Here is a 16,581-nt window from a genome sequence, read left to right as displayed (position 1 = left end):
ACCTGTGGGCTCGAGGGCCTACTCGGCCGCAGCTGCCGTCCAATAGGCAGCCTCCCTGACCCAATTAGGCCCCGCCCACAGCCTGCATCCTCCAATCCCCGGGTGGCGGCGGGCCCTCTCCCTCGGAGGGCCCGCCCCTCTGAGCGCTTCTTCCGGGTGGGGCCCCGGGCAGAGGCGATGGCGCCCTGGGCGCTCCTCAGGCCTGGGGTCCTGGTGCGGACCGGGCACACCGTGCTGACCTGGGGGATCACGCTGGTGCTCTTCCTGCATGATACCGGTGAGCCGGACCCCGCGCGACCCTGGACCCCCCCCGATCCCGCGTGATTCCCTAGATGTTTGGGTCTCACTGAGTCCCTTGCCGAAGCCCGAGAGATCCTGGGATTCACCCTATCTCCTCCAGCTCCTAAGGCCCCCTCCCCATCTCTCATTCCAAGAGCCACCTGCTTTCTGCCTAATACCCAGTTGATCCCTAATTAATTCCAGAATCTTCCTGATCCCTGCCAGATACCCTGTCTGTCCCAGGACCCACCTGGTGCCCACCAGATCCGACGACCGACTCGAGCCCCCATCTCCCCTGATCCTGGGACCCGCCCGACCCTTCCCAGGAATTGACTCCCAAGATTCCGAGGATCAACTAGATGAAGGACTGGCATCCCGCCCAGCCCTGTGGCCACTAGCTGCCCAAGTCCAGGCTCCCCAGCCTCAGGCAAGAGAACACGGCACAGGGGAGCAGCCTGTCCCTCACGTCCTCATCCTTGATTCTCGCCCTGGTAGCATTCATTCATCCCATCAACCCCCTTCCACCCTTCCCCCTCTTTACCCACCACAGACCACCTCCGTGGCCACCTCCAGCACAAGTTTTCACCCTCCCTCACTACCACCATCACAGCCCCCACTCATCATCCCTCCTTGCTCCAGCATAAACCCCTGGACCGGGGGCGTTCTCACTTTCCTCCCAAGATCTCAAGTCTCCTCCACTGCCTCCGCCCCTTAGCCTAAATCCTGCTCAGTCTCCCCATCAGAAAGAACCCCCCCCAGTGCAACCCCCCTTCCTTCTCCGCTCCCTTTTACAGTCAAGGGGCACCAGAGTTGGCCACACTCTGCTGTCTGGCTGTCTCCTGCCCCTCGCTCTTCAGCCCCCCCGCCTCCCAAAATCCTTCAGTCACCTCCATGGGCTGGACCCTTCCTGGCCTGGGCTCCCCTGTTGTCCCTCTGCAGCATGCCAGCCAGCCTGCCGACCCTGCCCTCCTCTGTCTCTTGGGCATCTTGGACCTGGCCAGCCTCTCCTCATCTCAGAGCCAGACCCCTCAGCCAGACCCTTCCTCCCTCTCCCCCACATCCAGCCAAGTGTGGCCCCATCAGCCCCCTTACCCCCCTCTGTCCATCCCCTCTTCTCCACCCTTCCTGCCAGTGCCCTCGTCCAGACACACTCCTCTCCGTGTCCCAGATAAGCCTCCCCTCTGATCCATCTTTACTCCAGCAGTAAGAGGGCTTTCAGAAACATATCTGACCCTATAACCTTCCATGGTTCCCTATTGCGCTCCAGAGAGAGTGTAGATGAACTGCTTTTTTTTTTTTTTCGCTGAACGTGAACTTCTCCCTCCTGCACCCTATGCAGTGGCCACACCTGACCATTCATCAAACTCCATCTCCAGGCCTTCCCTCAGCCAGGGACACACTTCCCACCTCCAGCTGCACCCCTCACCTGCACCCTCCTATTCTATCGCCGCAGCCTCACTCTCCCCCTCTGGCCTCTCCAGCACTGCGGCAGTGGGAAGAGCAGGGGGAGCTGCTCCTGCCCCTCACCTTCCTGCTCTTGGTACTGGGCTCCCTGCTGCTTTACCTGGCTGTGTCACTCATGGACCCGGGATACGTGAATGTCTTGCTCCAGCCCCAGGTAACCAGGGGTCCCAAACATCTCCTCCCCCCAACAGGGAACTCAAGGCCCCAGTAACAATCTCATGCTAGACCCTGTGCTGAGGGCTTTTCTAGGGAATCCCAGGGAATCGTCTTGCCAGACCTAGAGCCCCATCCTACAATGAGGAAATTGCCAAGACCCAGAGAGGGGAAGTAACTGGCAGAGGTCACACAGCCTTGCAGTCCAGGGCACTCTGCCCCACTCTACCACCTCCATTACACAGGGGATGGATCCCCAAACGTGCACACTCAGAGTTAAGCTGGCCCCCAAGGGAGCTACCCACCAGTGCCCTCTGCCTCCCAAGGGAACCCCATCTCATACTGTGTCCCCCCATTTTCAGGAGGAGGCCAAGGAAGAGCAGACAGCCATGGTTCCTCAAGCCATCCCCCTTCGGCGCTGCAGATACTGCATGGTGCTGGTGGGTGATGCAGGGACCTCCGTGGGAGGGGTCGGGCAAGATTGAGACTCCTTGGCCTCATCCCTCCTCCTGGAAGGCCTCCCAGATGCCAGCCCTGACCTCCCGCCCACATCGTTGGGTCCAGAAGGGAGCCGGTGTTGAGGCCCGACTCCCTGTGTGCCCACAGCAACCCCTGCGGGCCCGTCACTGCCGTGAGTGCCGTCGTTGTGTCCGCCGATATGACCACCACTGCCCCTGGATGGAGAACTGCGTGGGGGAGCGCAATCACCCACTCTTCGTGGCCTACCTGGCGCTGCAGCTGGTGGTGCTTCTGTGGGGCCTGTACCTGGCATGGTGGGTTCCCCCAGCGCCCTGGGTGTGGGGGGCCAGGCAGCAGGCACCCACCAGGTGTGGAGAGAGCCAGGCTCCCCCTTCAGGGGCCTCGGACCCTCTCCCAAATGGCCGGCCCACCGGGGGTCCCTGGGGCAAAGCCGCCACACACACACCCGCCAGCTCTGGGTCCCTGTCGCCCTCCTTCCCTGCAGGTCTGGCCTCCGCTTCTTCCGGCCTTGGGGGCTCTGGCTGCGGTCCAGTGGGCTCCTGTTTGCCACCTTCCTGCTGCTGTTGCTCTTCTCCCTAGTGGCCAGCCTGCTCTTGGCCTCGCACCTCTACCTGGTGGCCAGCAACACCACCACCTGGGAGTTCATCGCCTCACACCGCATCGCCTACCTCCGCCAGCGCCCCGGCAACCCCTTCGACCGCGGCCTGACCCGCAACCTGGCCCACTTCTTCTGTGGATGGCCCTCGGGGTCCTGGGAGACCCTCTGGGCTGAGGAGGAGGAAGGCAGTAGCCAGGATGTTTAGGGTTGCCAGAGGCCGGGCCACCATCTTGTGCCTGAAAACCAGAGGGGCTGCACCCGGGGTCGTCAGCCCTCCGAGGGCCTGGGGCTCCTCACTCCTGCCCACTCCTCCCAGGCCTCAGAGTGGAGCTGAAGGACAGAACCCTGCCTCAAAGGCAGAAGAGGAGGAAGAGGACCCATGGTGGGGCTTGGGCACAAAGGACCTGGGCTGCGGAGACTTCCACCCTCCCCGCCCCCAAGCCAGGCTGCGTCCAATGCACAGTTTTATAAATTTAATAATTCATAAAGCAAGTCAAGTATTCAAAAAACAAACCAAACTGCTCCTCGCTGTACCACACTTTCGGGTCCAGGTCTTGCAGTGGGCAGGGGAGAGGTGGTCGGGAGAAGGGAGGGGAGGCAGCACTTTGCCCGGTGACTCAGCAACGCCCACAACAGCAGCCCATGGCCGCCACCTTGAGTCCCAAGGGCTCATCAATACCAGGGCGCCCAGGCGGGCAAGCAGAGGCTCCAATCGTCTGAGGGGCAGGGGGTAGAGAGCCCGGGAGGCCCTCAGGGCTCCAGGAATCGCTGAGACACAAAGTCGAAGTCCCGGAAGGCAGCCTGTTGGCGGGCGGTGAGGGGGCTGCGGGCATCAGGCGGCGTCAGAGCAGGCGGCAGCCCCGTGAACTCGCCCTCAAAGTAGCGCAGGTCTGTGGGGCCGCAGAGGGTGGGCACAAACGGGGGCCGGACGGCTCGGGCGAGCAGGGCCTGCCAGTCGGTGGTCTGGGGGCAAGGGTAGAGGTGCCTCAGACGAGGGGAGCGGCAGCCCCGCGGGCCCTTGATGCCTCCCACTGTGCCAGGCTCCTGGACCACTGCGGCCCTGGCCACTCACCCTGAAGAAAGGCTGCGTCTTGATCTCCTCGGCATCCCGCTCCCCCGCCCCCAGGCGCTTCTCGGGGCACTTCTGGAGGAGCTGGGGGAGAGGACAGGTGCTCATTCAGGGCGCTCAGGGCGCTTGGGCCCCAGGCACTGCCCGCCTCCCCCTCTCCAGCCTCTCGGGTAGGGATCCCCGAGCCACGAGCAGCTGTCGGCCCAGCCCTGGACCCTGCGGTGATTAACTTTTTTTTTTTTTTTTTAAAGAGTTTGTTTTGTTTTGTTTTGTTTTTTGGGGGACGCACCACGCAGCTTGCGGGATTTTAGTTTCCAGGACCAGGGATCGAACCTGCGCCCCCTGCAGTGGAAGTGCAGAGTCTTAACCACTGGACCACCGGGGAAGTCCCTGCAATTACCTTCTGAATGAGCTCAAGCCCTTGCACCGACAGAAAGCGCGGGTATGGGGCTTCCGCATTGACGATGCAGTCAAACACCTCCTCCTCGGTGTCCCCTGGAAACGGGCACTGCAGGGATGGGGCTCAGCAGGGTATGTGGGCCACCCCACCCCCACCTGACCTGGAGGCCCCAGCAGCACCCCGTCCAGCGCTCACCTCGCCCACCAGCATCTCGTAGAGCAGCACGCCCAGCCCCCACCAGTCCACAGCCCGCGTATAGGCCTCCTGGGTCAGCACCTCAGGGGCCAGGAACTCCGGGGTGCCACAGAAGGTGCTCGTCCGGTCCCCAAAGCCGATCCCTGCAAACCAACATCCACACTGATGCCAGCATGGTGTGTCATCCACAAGAACCTCTGTAAGACTCAAGCACCCACCCTTATGACCCCATGTACTGAACCTGTGTCGAGCCCTGCCCCATACCCTTGGAGGTGGAAACGGTTTTTATGCCACTTGATTGATGAGGAATCTGAGTCTCAGCCAAGCTCATGTGCCAGGGTCACGCAGAAAGCAGAACCCAGTGCCCTCTCCCAGCCCAGGATCTCCCTCTGGCCAAGGGCAAGGGGCTCTTTCAGAGCTTTTAGGGCTGAAAGGACGAGCCAATGTGTCCAGCTAGTCCCTGGAATGAGGGCTGAGAGGCAGATTTCCTGGGAGCTGCCACTTGCCCACCACCCTGCTGGCCTGGGCTGAGTGAGCACGGCTGAAAGACACGGGATCCTGGACAGGAGGCACCCACCTTCCTTACAGAGCCCAAAGTCTGCGATCTTCAGGAAACCCTGGGCATCCAGCAGAAGATTATCCAACTTAAGGTCTCTGAGGGCAAGGCGGGGCAGATCAAAGGGGCTAAGAAGCGCTGAGGCCCAAGGAACAGCGGCCCCACCCCAGAGCAGCCCAGGAGGAGGGTAGCATCTGCCCCCTCGCCCACTCCCCCAGCATTTCGGGGGCAAGTTACCTGTAAATGATCTTCTGCTCATGTAAGAATTGCAGGCCCAGGACCACACAGGCCAGATAGAACCTGGAGGGTTGATGTAGGGGGGAGTTCAGGCCCAGGACTGTGGGGGACAGGGCAGGGAGGCACCAGGATGGCCATGGCCTGGGGACCCCAGATGTCCCTGCCAGAGTCAGATGTGGGCGAGAGACTGGGAGGAGCCTCATGTGTAGCAGGGGCGGGGCTCCTCCAGATAACAGCCTGCCCTTCCTGGGCTCTTAGATTGTGCCAGGGATGACACCGAGTAACCTCACGCCTATCCTGGCATCCTCCCAGCAGCCTGCTGTGGATACCCATCATGCCTACTTTTCAAATGAGGATCTGAGACTCCTGGTAAATGACCCACCCAGGGTCGCACAGCTAGTGGCCGAGCTGATATGTGAATCCAGGCTCCAGAGCCCACACTCTGCTGGGCAAGAAATAACACCACCAGCTGTCGGTCACTTACTGCTCACCAGTCCCCGTGCTCGGCAATTTCTAAATGTTACGTTCATCCATGCAACAAGCCTATGAAATAGTTATCATTAGCCCAATTCACAGCTATATAAACTGAGGTCTGAGGTCACAAATGCTGTGAGGGTTGATAACCAGGATTTGAACCAAGGCCTCCCTGACTCCATGCTCTTCTGCTGATGGGCACCCTGGAGGAAGCAGGATGAAGGCGTCGCCAGGTACAGGGAAGCAGGGAAGGCTTGCTGGAAGAGGCAGACAGGAGAGATGGGAACCCACCGGGCCTGGGGCTCAGGGAAGACGTCCTCATGGATCTGCATCATGAGGTCGCCACCGGGCACGAACTCAGTCACGAAGCAGGCGTGGCTGGAGGTGTGGAAGCAGGCAAGGAGGGAGAGTAGGAAGGGGTGCCCCATGCGGCCCACAGCCTCCAGGATTCGCTTCTCGCAGTACAGGCTGCAGGAGGAGGGCGTGGGTTTTAGAGGGAAGGAGGGAACCCAAAAGGGAATGAAAACCTCCCCTGACTATGTCCTGTCACCCACACAACACCCCTGGGTCACTGGCTCTTGTCAAAGTGCCAGGCAACTAGAGTGATGGTTCATATGTATCAGGAGCTCACATAGGTCTTTTTTTTTTTTTTGGCCACGCTGTGTGGCATGCGGGATCTCAGTTCCCCGACCAGGGATGGAACCAGCACCCCCTGCAGTGGAAGCGCGGAGTCTTAACCACTGGACCACCAGGGAAGTCCCTCACATAGGTCTTGAACCTGTACCACCACCCTGTTCCCATTTCACAGATGAGGAAACTGAGGTGCATAGAAGAGGGGACCTGCCCAATGGCACACAGTTAACAACTGCAGTTGCTAACAAGAGAGCCCAGGCCTGGCTGGCCCCACAGGGTCACCTCTTACAAGCCCCAGTAGCATTCAGCTGCTTTCCTGGGCCACCAGCCCAGGCCTGCCATCCTGGGTACCCTCCACGTGCCCGGATGCCGGGAACCCCCTGGCCTCAGCACACACCTCTCTATCTCTTCCCGGCTCAGCACCTCCTGCTTCTTCAGCGCTTTGATGGCATAGTATTGACCTGTCCCCTTGAACTGGACCAGTAGAACCTGGGGACCAGAGAGAGATTGGGCTCCAGGTGGGCAGTACAGGAGTCTACTTCCCCCACCCACCGCCCCGCAGACCCCAGAGTCCCCCTAGCTAACATGTCGGGGCCTGCTCACCCCCCTCCACTGCACCCCCTCAGCCCACTACCTTCCCGAAGTGGCCCCGGCCCAGCACGGCCAAGCAGCGGAAGTCCTGAAGCCGGGGAGGTTTCCTGCAAGAGAGAGGGTACAGGAAGCCCCTGGGACAAGGGCTGGGGCTCCGCCAAGGGCCGCTCCAAACCCTCCCTCCATGCCTGGTCCTGGGCTGTCCCCACCTGTGGGGCAGGAGGGGCAGGGGCTGGAGAGGCCGGGTTAGGGCTCCTAGGACTGCCATTTCCTGGGGTCTGGCACGCAGGCGGAGCTCACTAACGTGGGCTCCACAAGTGAGAACCTGAGAGCAAGCCAGGGAGCTCGGGGCGATGTGAGAACGCCTGACATGCAAACACCCAAGTGAGTGGACAGATGTCTCTCTCAAACGCCAAGGTGAGCCTGCCAGGGGTACCTGGTGGCTGAGGCTGGCAGAGATGGCTCGAGTCGAGTCCTGGGCTCCATGTGGGGGCGTTTGGTGCTCTGTGAGGGCAGAGGGGCTCAGGGCAGAGGGGGCTTCCTCTCCCTTTTCCCTCCAGCCCTGCCGTCCCCACCCAGACAGCCCCCAGCATGACCAGCCCTGCCGCCGCTCACCGGCATCTCCTCGGGGGTCGGCTCCTGGGGCAGGTAGAGGCGCGGTGGCTTGGGTGGGCATTGGATCTCTTCTCGCAAGGGGGTCTTCTTGGGCGGGAAATTACTGTGGGGAGGAAGCAGACACACGACCGGGCACAGGCGAATGGAATAGTGGCGGGGCTGTGGGGGGTGGACCCACAGCCGTGTGAGACAGAGAGACAGAGAGACGGGTCAGAGGGCGAGCAACGGGGACAGGCATTGTCTGCATGTGTAGCGAGGTGACTCCACAGAGAAGCAGGCAGCCTGGGGCGAGCCTCCTCACCTGGGCGAGGCAGGGGCGGCGGCCCCCCGGGGTGTGGCTGGGGTCTGGGAGCACCCTTTCGGGGGGCTGATGGTGCTTGGGGAGCTGCAGGGGGGCAGCAGGCTCATGACCAAGCGCCCCCAGGCCGCCATGCTGAGGTTCATCTGGGAAGCCCTCAGGAAGTCCTGACCTGGGGCAAAAGGGGGCTCAGTCCCGGGGTGTCCTAAGGGTCCCAGCCCTGCCCCCTACTAGCCAGCCTTCTCCACTCCACACCTCTGCGTTTTGAGAAAATGCGTTTCTGCCTCTGCAGCCGGGGCCTTCTCTCAATGACAGGGTCACAGAAGGTCACCTGCGGGGGCAGGGGGCAGGGCTGAAGACCAGTCCCCTCCCACCCCACCTGCCACGGGCACCTCCTCAGCCTCCAGGCTCCCAGCCTGAGCCCATGTCAACAGACGCAAGAGCCAGAAGGACTCAGAGAGATGGATCCAACATCCTCATTGGTACCAGTGGGGAAACCGAGGCCCAGAGAAGAGAGGCGGTCCAGGGTCACACACGCAGCAGGGCAGTCAGGACAAGGATGCAGGCCGCTAGGCCCCCATGAAGTCCTCAGAGAGGGGCTGGGAATCCTTCCTTCCTCTAGATCTCCTCCCTCTGGGCCTCAATTTCCACTCCTACGTGCGGGTGCGGAGCACAGTCTCAAAGGCCCTTCTTTGCTCTAACGGAGCCAGGGGCCTGTGAGGTCAGAGGGCAGGGGCCAGTGGGCACCTGGGCAAAGAGCAGCCCCTGCGGCACCAGGCTGAGGGAGAGCTGGTGACAGGCATTGTCCAGGAAGTCCTCCAGCCTCAGGAAGGCCACGCCGCACAGCTGCCGCCAGTCCCGCCAGCGCACCCCGATCTCCAGCTCTCGGGCCTGCAGTGGGGAGGCCAGGTTGCGGGGTGGAGCGTGGCACCAGCCACTACCTGGCCAGCCTTCCACCCCACGGCCCACGGTCACCCCTGTCCACACAAGGCAGCCTCACCCGCTCCAGGGGGACGACAAAGGTCTGGTCCCAGGACTGCTTGGCCACAGGCCCCCAGCCCGTCTGGCCCACAATGCGATTGTCCACCTTCAGCACGGCCAACACCTCACCTGTGGGGCCAGAGCCGGGGTTCAGGGCAGGCCGGGAGCGGGGGTCCTTCGCTGTTCCCCAGCTTCCCATGCCCCCTACTCACTGGCCAGCTCGCCTCCGCCACGCTGCTGCTTGGCCCTGCTCCGAAGCCAGCCCTGGGAGGGGCTCCCGGCCAGTGCGGCCACGGGGGAACGACCCGGCACAGCTGTCAGCAGCTGCTCACAGCCCAGGAGGTGGACCTGCAGCGTCCCTGTCAGGGAGCATGGTGGGGGGCCATCATCAGGTGCCATCCTCCAATGGGCCCCTGGGACCCCAGGAATGCTACCTTCTCCTGGAGGTATAGCTAAACCCAGACCTTGCCCAGATTAGGCCTCGGCAGCCACCTGCCACCCTTGGGGCCGGCCAACTGGTCCTCCCCTCCTGCACACTCTCTACGTGTTGGGAGAAGCAGGGACACACAGGCAGAGGAGTGAGACTCAGACCTCAGCCAGGTTGCACGGGACCACAGCGCACGGTGACACACTGCTCAGGGCTCAGGGCCTAGGAATAGCGCCACGGCAGGGATGAGAGCCCGGGGAGGAGCAGGATGCCTGGCGGGCTGACCTGTCCCCCCTCTTCCCTGGGCCTGTGTCCCCATCTGTGCAGCGGAAAGGAGCGCTCAGCCCCACCTCCTGCAAGGGGTACAAGCGTGTTTTGCCAACCAAGCAGATTCATTTTAGGGTCATTAGAGATTTGTCCCTCAAAGGGTAGAGGAAGCAGTGGGACTCTGGCCGCCCTTGAGGACATACACTGGGCCTAAGAGTGCCATTTAGGGAGTCTGGGCCTGGGGTTTACACTCTGAGAGACCTCATAAACCAAGGCAGTGCCCAGGGTGGGAAGATCATCTTAGGAAGAATGATTGGAGGAATATGGGTATTCAGCCAGAAGACAGGATGTGGGGTGGCCCCAAGTACCTGAATTTTAGGCCATTTAACAAGCCCTTACCCCCACCTTCCCCAACCTGTCTACTTGGCTAACTCACATAAGCCCTTCAAGGCCAAGCTCAGACACCACCCCCTCCAGGAAGCATTCCTTGATTCCCTAAGGGCCAGGTGAGGGGGCCCATCCAGCCGCTGTACTTCCCCTTCTCAGCTCTGCTCACAATGAGATGTGGCCTGTCTACCCTGCATCAGCTCTGTGTTGGCAGGGGCTGGGCTCTCTAGTTGGCACCGTGTCCCAGGTGGGAAGCTCAGGGCTTCCAGAGTTGACACTGGTAGATTATTTGGAGGCAGATCCAGCTTGGGATAAGGAAGAACTTTCCAACAGTCCAAACTGCCCAGGACTGGGTATCAAGGCCTCCAGGGCTATGAGCTCCCTAACACTGGCACTTTAAGCACTCTCATGGTTCCTCACTTAAATAATAGCTTCACCGACTGAGCAATCTCTGTGCCCGCACGGTGCTGAGCACTTCACACGCAACAACTCACTGAATTTTCGCAGCAACCCTATGAAATAGGTGCTGTTATCACCCCCATTTGACAGAGTGAAAAACTGAGGTCTGGAGAGGGGATGTCAGTTGCACAAGGTCACACAGCTAGGGGATGGTGAAGCCAGGATTGGAAGTCTTCTCCAAGATTCTTCCCCACTGTGTTTCAGGCTCCTCCCTGGAAGGGAAGGAGAGCCCTGAAGTAGGAGGGACTCCCGGGTACCTGTCATGGCAGTGGGCTTCACGAGTGTCCCTGAAGGCTGGGCGTTCCCAGACACAGCAGTCCGCAGCTCCCGGGCCACTCTGCCACGCAGAGGGTGGGCAGGAGGCAGTCCCTCCAGCAGCTGCTCCAAGGCCAGCCGCAGGAGGTCCAGTTTCTGGGAGGACTCCTGGAGCTGGGCCTGAGCCTGCAGAAGGGATACAGGGCCATGGGGTAACGGCGGGGGCAGTGGCTCAGGCCACCTGGAGACACCCTGGATGAGGTCTAGACAAGAATGTGCCTCCTGTTTCCTCATTGCCACCCCTCACAACCAGTCCAGCGGCGTCTCCCGCCACTGCAGGGGGTGGTACCACTCAGAGAGGCGCAGCAATGGGAGGGGACCATGATCTGACCTCGGCTAGCACCTTGCGGTCCTGCGTTCGCCGGCTACCAAGCAGCTTCACCACGTTCTTGGCGCCCTCGGCCACGGCAGCCTCGATGCGTAGCCGGTGCCGCAGCTCCTCCACCAGCAGCTCCGGTCCTGGGAGGAGGGGGTCAGCCCTCAGGCCCACGCCCTGCTCCGCTCTGCCCATCCCCACTTCTCAAGGCCTCACCTGGCTCAGGGGACCCGCTGGCCTCCAGGCTGCTGATCTTCATTCGTAGCAGGGCCACCTTCAGCTGGCTGTCCTGTAGCATCTGCTGGGCGGCTGCCAGAAGCTTCCTCTCCTAGGGGGTTGTGACATATGCCCCCTCAGGCCAGGACTAGGCCAGAGCCTCCCTGGTCAGACCAGGGACTGGAGCAAGCCTCCCCCATCAGTCTAGGATTGAAGCTAAGCCTGTCTCGGTAGGCCAGATACTAGAGCCAAGCCTCCCTTTTTAGACTAGGTCTGGAGCAGACCTCCCCCATCAGACTAGACAAGGGAGGGCTAAGGTCAAGCCTCCCTTATTAGATCAGGGTGAGCCTCCACATCATGCTGGGAATTGGGACAGGTTGGGAGTTGGGCTGAGATTCCCCATTAGACTGGTGTTTTGCCTTCTCTGTTAGACGAGGGGTTCGAGCCATGCCTTTCCCACCAAGCTGAGATTTAGGGTTCTGCCTCCCCTGTCAGACTAAGGGTGAGACTGTCTCCTTTCCAGGGTCAATGGCTGGGTTGCATTTCCCTATCAGAATAGGGGCTGGTGGTTGGATGAATTGGGAGATTGGGATTGACATATACACACTAATATGTATAAGATAGATAACAAATAAGAAACTGCTGTATAAAAAAAAATTCAAAAATTCAAAAAAAAGAGAACAGGGTCTGGATCACCACCTTCTCTAATAATCTGAGAGCCAAACCTCTTCCCCTCAGATCCCAGGGGCCTTACCTTGGGAGTGCCACTGGCATACGTGTGGGTCATATTCTCGGCTCCCTGCTTGACCTTCAGCTCTACCTGCAGCTGCCTCTGTAGAGCCTCCAGGTGTCGGGCCCTTGGCTGCTCTGCCAGCGGCCAAGGTCCTGAGGCCGCAGGTTCTGTGTGCAAAGAGTGTGGGGCTCATGAACCCCTCCCCCAGAGCCGAGAGTCCCCCATGGCCTAGCTCTCTCCTCCCCGCCCCTCACGGGCAGGGGCTACATGAGGAGGCTCTGAGAGAGGTCAGGGCCAAGGCCAAGGAGCTGGGTCAGCCTGCCGCCTGCTGTCCCGAGGGGCCTGCTCAGACTCCTCACTCACCAGCCGGGCCAGGCCCGGGGCCGGGCAGCAGGATGCGGGCATGCAGCTCCCGCAGCTCCCCGTGCAGCTGCTCCAGGCGGCGGTTGGAGGACCGCAGCAGCTGCTGCACGTGGCCCAGGTGGCGGCGGTCGGTGGCTACCCGCCGCAGGTTCTCCACACCCTCCTTGATTTTCAGCTCCTTCTGGATGGCCCGGCGGATCGCCTCTTTCTCATCCCCTGGGGGCCACTGGCCCGCCCCAGGCTGGAAAGGCAGAGGCATTAGTCCCCTCAGTCCCCACCTCCACGGCCTCAGCTCATCACAGGCGGAGGGGGAGGGAGGCAGGCGTGGTCAGCACCCAGGACTGACACACACGGTTTGGGAAGCATTTATGAGCTTAGAGCTAGTATCCCTAAGCCAGATGGAAACCCCAAGGCTATTTATCCAGCCCGTGCTCCTGTCCTCTGCCATCAGAGAGAAAAGTAAGGGGGAAAAAATTGTCAGTGTTTACATGGTGTTCTGTCCTAAGAGCTGTGCAGACATTCACTTGTTGATCCTGACAGCAACCCCATGAGGTAGGTTTAGTTATTATCCCCATTTTATAGATGAGGAAACTGAGACACAGAGAGGTTAAGTAATTTGCCCAAGGCCACAACACAGGGAAGGAGATGCACCATTATCTCTTGGGCCCCAGCCTCTCCCTGCCGGTCATGCTTACATCAGGCTGCTCTCAGTCTGGGATCCAGGCTAAGGTCTGGGGACCAGAAAAGAGGCTCGGCACTGAGAAGGGCCCCCCCAATGTCATGCAGACAGGGCAGCCTGTGGCCTGAGGAGAAGCTAGGGCTGTTCCCCTGACCTTCCGACACCCCAGCTGGCAAAGCAGAGGCACAGAGGGGTTGAGGAGGTCTCCGAGGGCCCACTCCCAGCTCAGCTCCTGGGAGGAATTAGAAGGCTCTCTCACTGCTTCACCCCAAGTGGGAGCAAGAATGAGGAAAAACTCTTTCCCAGAGGCCATTTCAAACCAACCGGTGCCGATGCTGACCTCAGCCCAGGGTAACCCATGACGCCCCCAACCCAGGACTGCCTCAGAGCCCTCACCTTACCTCTCGGCTCTCCATCTCCTGAGCCCAGTGGAGCCTCGGGGACCCCCACCCCAGGCCTCCGCTGGCCCTCTGGCCCGTCTGTCAGAGGGCAGGGGCGGGGCTCAGGAAATCCTTTGAGGGCCCTAGGCCAGAGGGCCAGCGCCAAAGGCCTGAGCAAACAAAGATCCCACGGAGCTGGGGGCCCGGCACCGGGGTCCTGAGTCACCCAGCTGCCGCTGCTGGGCGGAGGTTAACAGGAAATCGGAAAATGTGTACAAGCCACGGCTGGAACAGGCAGAGGGACCTCCGGAGGAAGGGGGAGGGAGGGGACAGACGCAGCCCTGAAAGTTGCCCAAGGGGTGGGGGCACTCTAGGAGTCTTGTGGAGAACACTTCACCCTTGACCAGAGCCCATGGTCCTGCCTGCTCCGGGCTGGAATCCTGCCAAGTGCGCACACACCTCTCCCTTTCTGCGCCGCGGCTGGGGCGCTATCTTGTACACAAACGTCCCCACCCCCATTTGTTCTGGGCTAGTACCCCACCTCTCCCCACCCCCCAAAAAGACACACAGCCTCGGTCCCATGCGAACCTATTGCCAGCTCCGGCAGGAACCCCGCCCCCTCGCCATTTGGTCTGGAACCCTGTGTACCCGAGGGTTCCCCCGAGAACTGGGTAGGCCCCTCCCTCTGGGGTCCCCACTCCCCGCCTGCCTGTGTGCTCTGGGAAGGACCCCACGACCGCGAGGGAGTGGCACCCTCCAGGCGGAGGAGGGTTCTTCTCCCCTCCCAGAACCCGTCCCTAGGTGCCTGCACGGCCCCCCTTTGCTTTCGCAGCGGATGCACATCGGCCTTAGAGTGCTACCTGGAAGAACAGATTTTAGGAAACTTTGGGGCCCACCCTGGTGGCCCTGACTGCGGACTCAGATGTGCTCATGGGCAGGCCTGACTGGAGGCTCTGATTCACTTGGAGGTGATTTGGGGACGTCTCCAGGAGGCAGGAACGACTTACCCCCACTGCTCAGGTCTGCCCTGCGAAGGTGTAGGGGGGCGCAGGGCAAGGGCTGGGAAGGGACACGGGGAGGGGCTGGGGATGCGGCCGGAGCCCGGGGCGGTGAATGAGGCTCCCCCCACCCCCCAGCCCGCGCCCGCGGCCCGTCCCCTCCGGGCGCCGTTCACCTGCTGCGGCGCCCCCTCTTCCATGGCGCCGCTCGGGCAGCTCGGCCCCTCCTCTCGACCACTCCGGTTCCGGAAGCCCCGGCCCCTCCGCCAGGGCTTTCAAACTTGAAACTTCCCGGGAAGCGGCGCCGGAGTCGCGGGATCGGGCGCCCCCTCCCGAGGTCCGCTGGCCCTCGCGGGACCTGGGATCAGCGCCGCCTCTCGGCCGCGCGGGATCGAGCCTGGCTCCTGACCCAGAGGCCCCGGAGCCTCCCCCGGATCCGATGTTCCGAGGGATTTGGAGCCCAGTGCCCCTCATCTGAGGCCGCGGTTCCTGCTCCTTGAGACACTGACCCCCGCCCCGCGATACAAGGGCAGAAAAGGACATTTCCCGGGCCGGAGTTCTCGTTGTCCGGTCGCGCGCCCAGAGGGGCGGGCCCGGGTGGGGACAGCGCCGCCTGCCGGCCGCGGGGCAATGCCTGTGTGGCCTGTCCTCTCTGGGCCGGGTCAGCCTCTTCCTCGGAACCCCGCCGCGACCTGGCTCCCGCCCGGAGTCTCTCTTCCTCTCCCATGTCATTGGTGTAAAATGGGCTAATCCCATACCTGTCGCCCCCCAAGGAGCCTCGGCCCTGTCTGTAATCACTGTAAGAATGTATGCGTGGGAAAACAATAAAGCCTTACCCAAATTACACCAAATTACAAACGAATCCAAAATCCCTCAGGACCCCCGCCCCATCACTTGACTAAACTGGAGCTTTCTGGTTCAGCCAGAGCTGCTCAGCCTTTGCCCTAAAGGGCTCATCTAAACAGAATACACATTTAAACCTTGAGAAAAAGCCACCATTTCAGGAAACTAGCCTGCGCTAGGCGGTTCTTGCAATGGCTTAGGTACGTAGGGGACCCTGGTTCTTTACTGCCTAGTCTAGGGTTGTTTAGGCAATTCCTGTTATCCTGTGCTCACCAGCACTTTGTGCCAGGACTTTACTGGAAAGAGCCTCGTCCAAGGGGCCGGAAGTGAGTAAGGCTCAAATACTGAAGGTGGCTTATTTGCTGACTTGGAAGAGGTGCCCTCCAGTGCTTTTTTTTTTTTTAATTTTATTTATTTTTTATTTATTTATTTATTTATTTTTGGCTGTGCTGGGTCTTCGGTTCGTGCGAGGGCTTTCTCTAGTTGCGGCAAGTGGGGGCCACTCTTCATCGCGGTGCGGGGACCGCTCTTCATCGCTCTTCATCGCGGTGCGCGGGCCTTTCACTATCGCGGCCCCTCCCGTTGCGGGGCACAGGCTCCAGACGCGCAGGCTCAGCAGCTGTGGCTCACGGGCCCAGCTGCTCCGTGGCATGTGGGATCTTCCCAGACCAGGGCTCGAACCCGTGTCTCCTGCATTAGCAGGCAGATTCTCAACCACTGCGCCACCAGGGAAGCCCGCCTCCAGTGCTTTTATAGGAGGAAACCATGTCAGTTCCACTTTGCTCTATCACCTCCTTCACAGTGGACTGGAAAGTGAAATCGGCAAAACATGGGCAATCCTGGGATTGTCCTGCAATGGGAAATCAACCAAGTGACGTGAACATATGCAAAGGAGACTTGGTTCACTGGGGGACATGCCGACTTCATAATCAGAGCCAAGTGTGACACTTTTACATGTATACAAATCAGAATTATTGAAGGTTAGACATTTAACAGCGAGTAAGCAAGCTAGCCAGGCACATGGTAGGCTCCTTTAAGTGGGGGTTATCGAGGTGCCCTTAGCTGAATGTTAATGTTAACAAATAATTGAGATGTAAAAAGACTACCAGCTTCTGACTGTAGGTCATGGGTTTCAGAAAAAAAACATCAAACGAGCAAAGCTCTGCCTTTCAGGA

The 16,581-nt window shown here is 60.7% G+C and overlaps 2 protein-coding genes across 8 annotated transcripts; one reads left to right on the top strand and one right to left on the bottom strand.

Moving 5' to 3' along the window:
- The first annotated feature begins 136 nt into the window (after positions 1-136).
- On the top strand, positions 137-3,441 carry ZDHHC12 (zinc finger DHHC-type palmitoyltransferase 12). Of its 3 annotated transcripts, none has more exons than XM_007194557.3 (5): positions 137-277; positions 1,761-1,897; positions 2,259-2,336; positions 2,503-2,669; positions 2,861-3,440. In XM_007194557.3, the coding sequence occupies exons 1-5, from the start codon at positions 178-180 to the stop codon at positions 3,177-3,179; spliced, it is 801 nt and encodes a 266-aa protein (XP_007194619.2). In that variant the 5' UTR covers positions 137-177; the 3' UTR covers positions 3,180-3,440. The 3 variants fall into 3 exon arrangements, with proteins under 3 accessions (XP_007194619.2, XP_028017777.2, XP_007194620.2); XM_028161976.2 differs by having other exon boundaries at positions 2,503-2,691; positions 2,861-3,148; XM_007194558.3 differs by having other exon boundaries at positions 154-277; positions 1,733-1,897; positions 2,861-3,441.
- Positions 3,433-15,141, bottom strand: PKN3 (protein kinase N3). Of its 5 annotated transcripts, none has more exons than XM_057548976.1 (22): positions 14,740-15,140; positions 12,507-12,747; positions 12,165-12,310; positions 11,411-11,522; positions 11,210-11,337; positions 10,821-11,004; positions 9,236-9,382; positions 9,043-9,152; positions 8,790-8,933; positions 8,298-8,373; positions 8,046-8,214; positions 7,745-7,847; positions 7,566-7,633; positions 7,173-7,236; positions 6,936-7,027; positions 6,197-6,373; positions 5,432-5,494; positions 5,216-5,292; positions 4,639-4,781; positions 4,444-4,538; positions 4,047-4,127; positions 3,433-3,937 (listed from the first exon to the last, which is right to left on the bottom strand). In XM_057548976.1, the coding sequence occupies exons 1-22, from the start codon at positions 14,761-14,763 to the stop codon at positions 3,817-3,819; spliced, it is 2,565 nt and encodes an 854-aa protein (XP_057404959.1). In that variant the 5' UTR covers positions 14,764-15,140; the 3' UTR covers positions 3,433-3,816. The 5 variants fall into 5 exon arrangements, with proteins under 5 accessions (XP_057404959.1, XP_007194616.1, XP_007194617.1 ...); XM_007194554.2 differs by having other exon boundaries at positions 4,444-4,551; positions 14,740-15,139; XM_007194555.2 differs by lacking the exon at positions 14,740-15,140 and adding an exon at positions 13,587-14,706 and having other exon boundaries at positions 4,444-4,551.
- Positions 15,142-16,581: the final 1,440 nt, after the last annotated feature.

Source organism: Balaenoptera acutorostrata, chromosome 6, assembly GCF_949987535.1.
Source record: "Balaenoptera acutorostrata chromosome 6, mBalAcu1.1, whole genome shotgun sequence".
NCBI lineage: Eukaryota > Metazoa > Chordata > Mammalia > Artiodactyla > Balaenopteridae > Balaenoptera > Balaenoptera acutorostrata.
The sequence above is the reverse complement of the archived record's forward strand: the minus strand, read 5'-3'. Positions and strand labels throughout refer to the sequence as shown.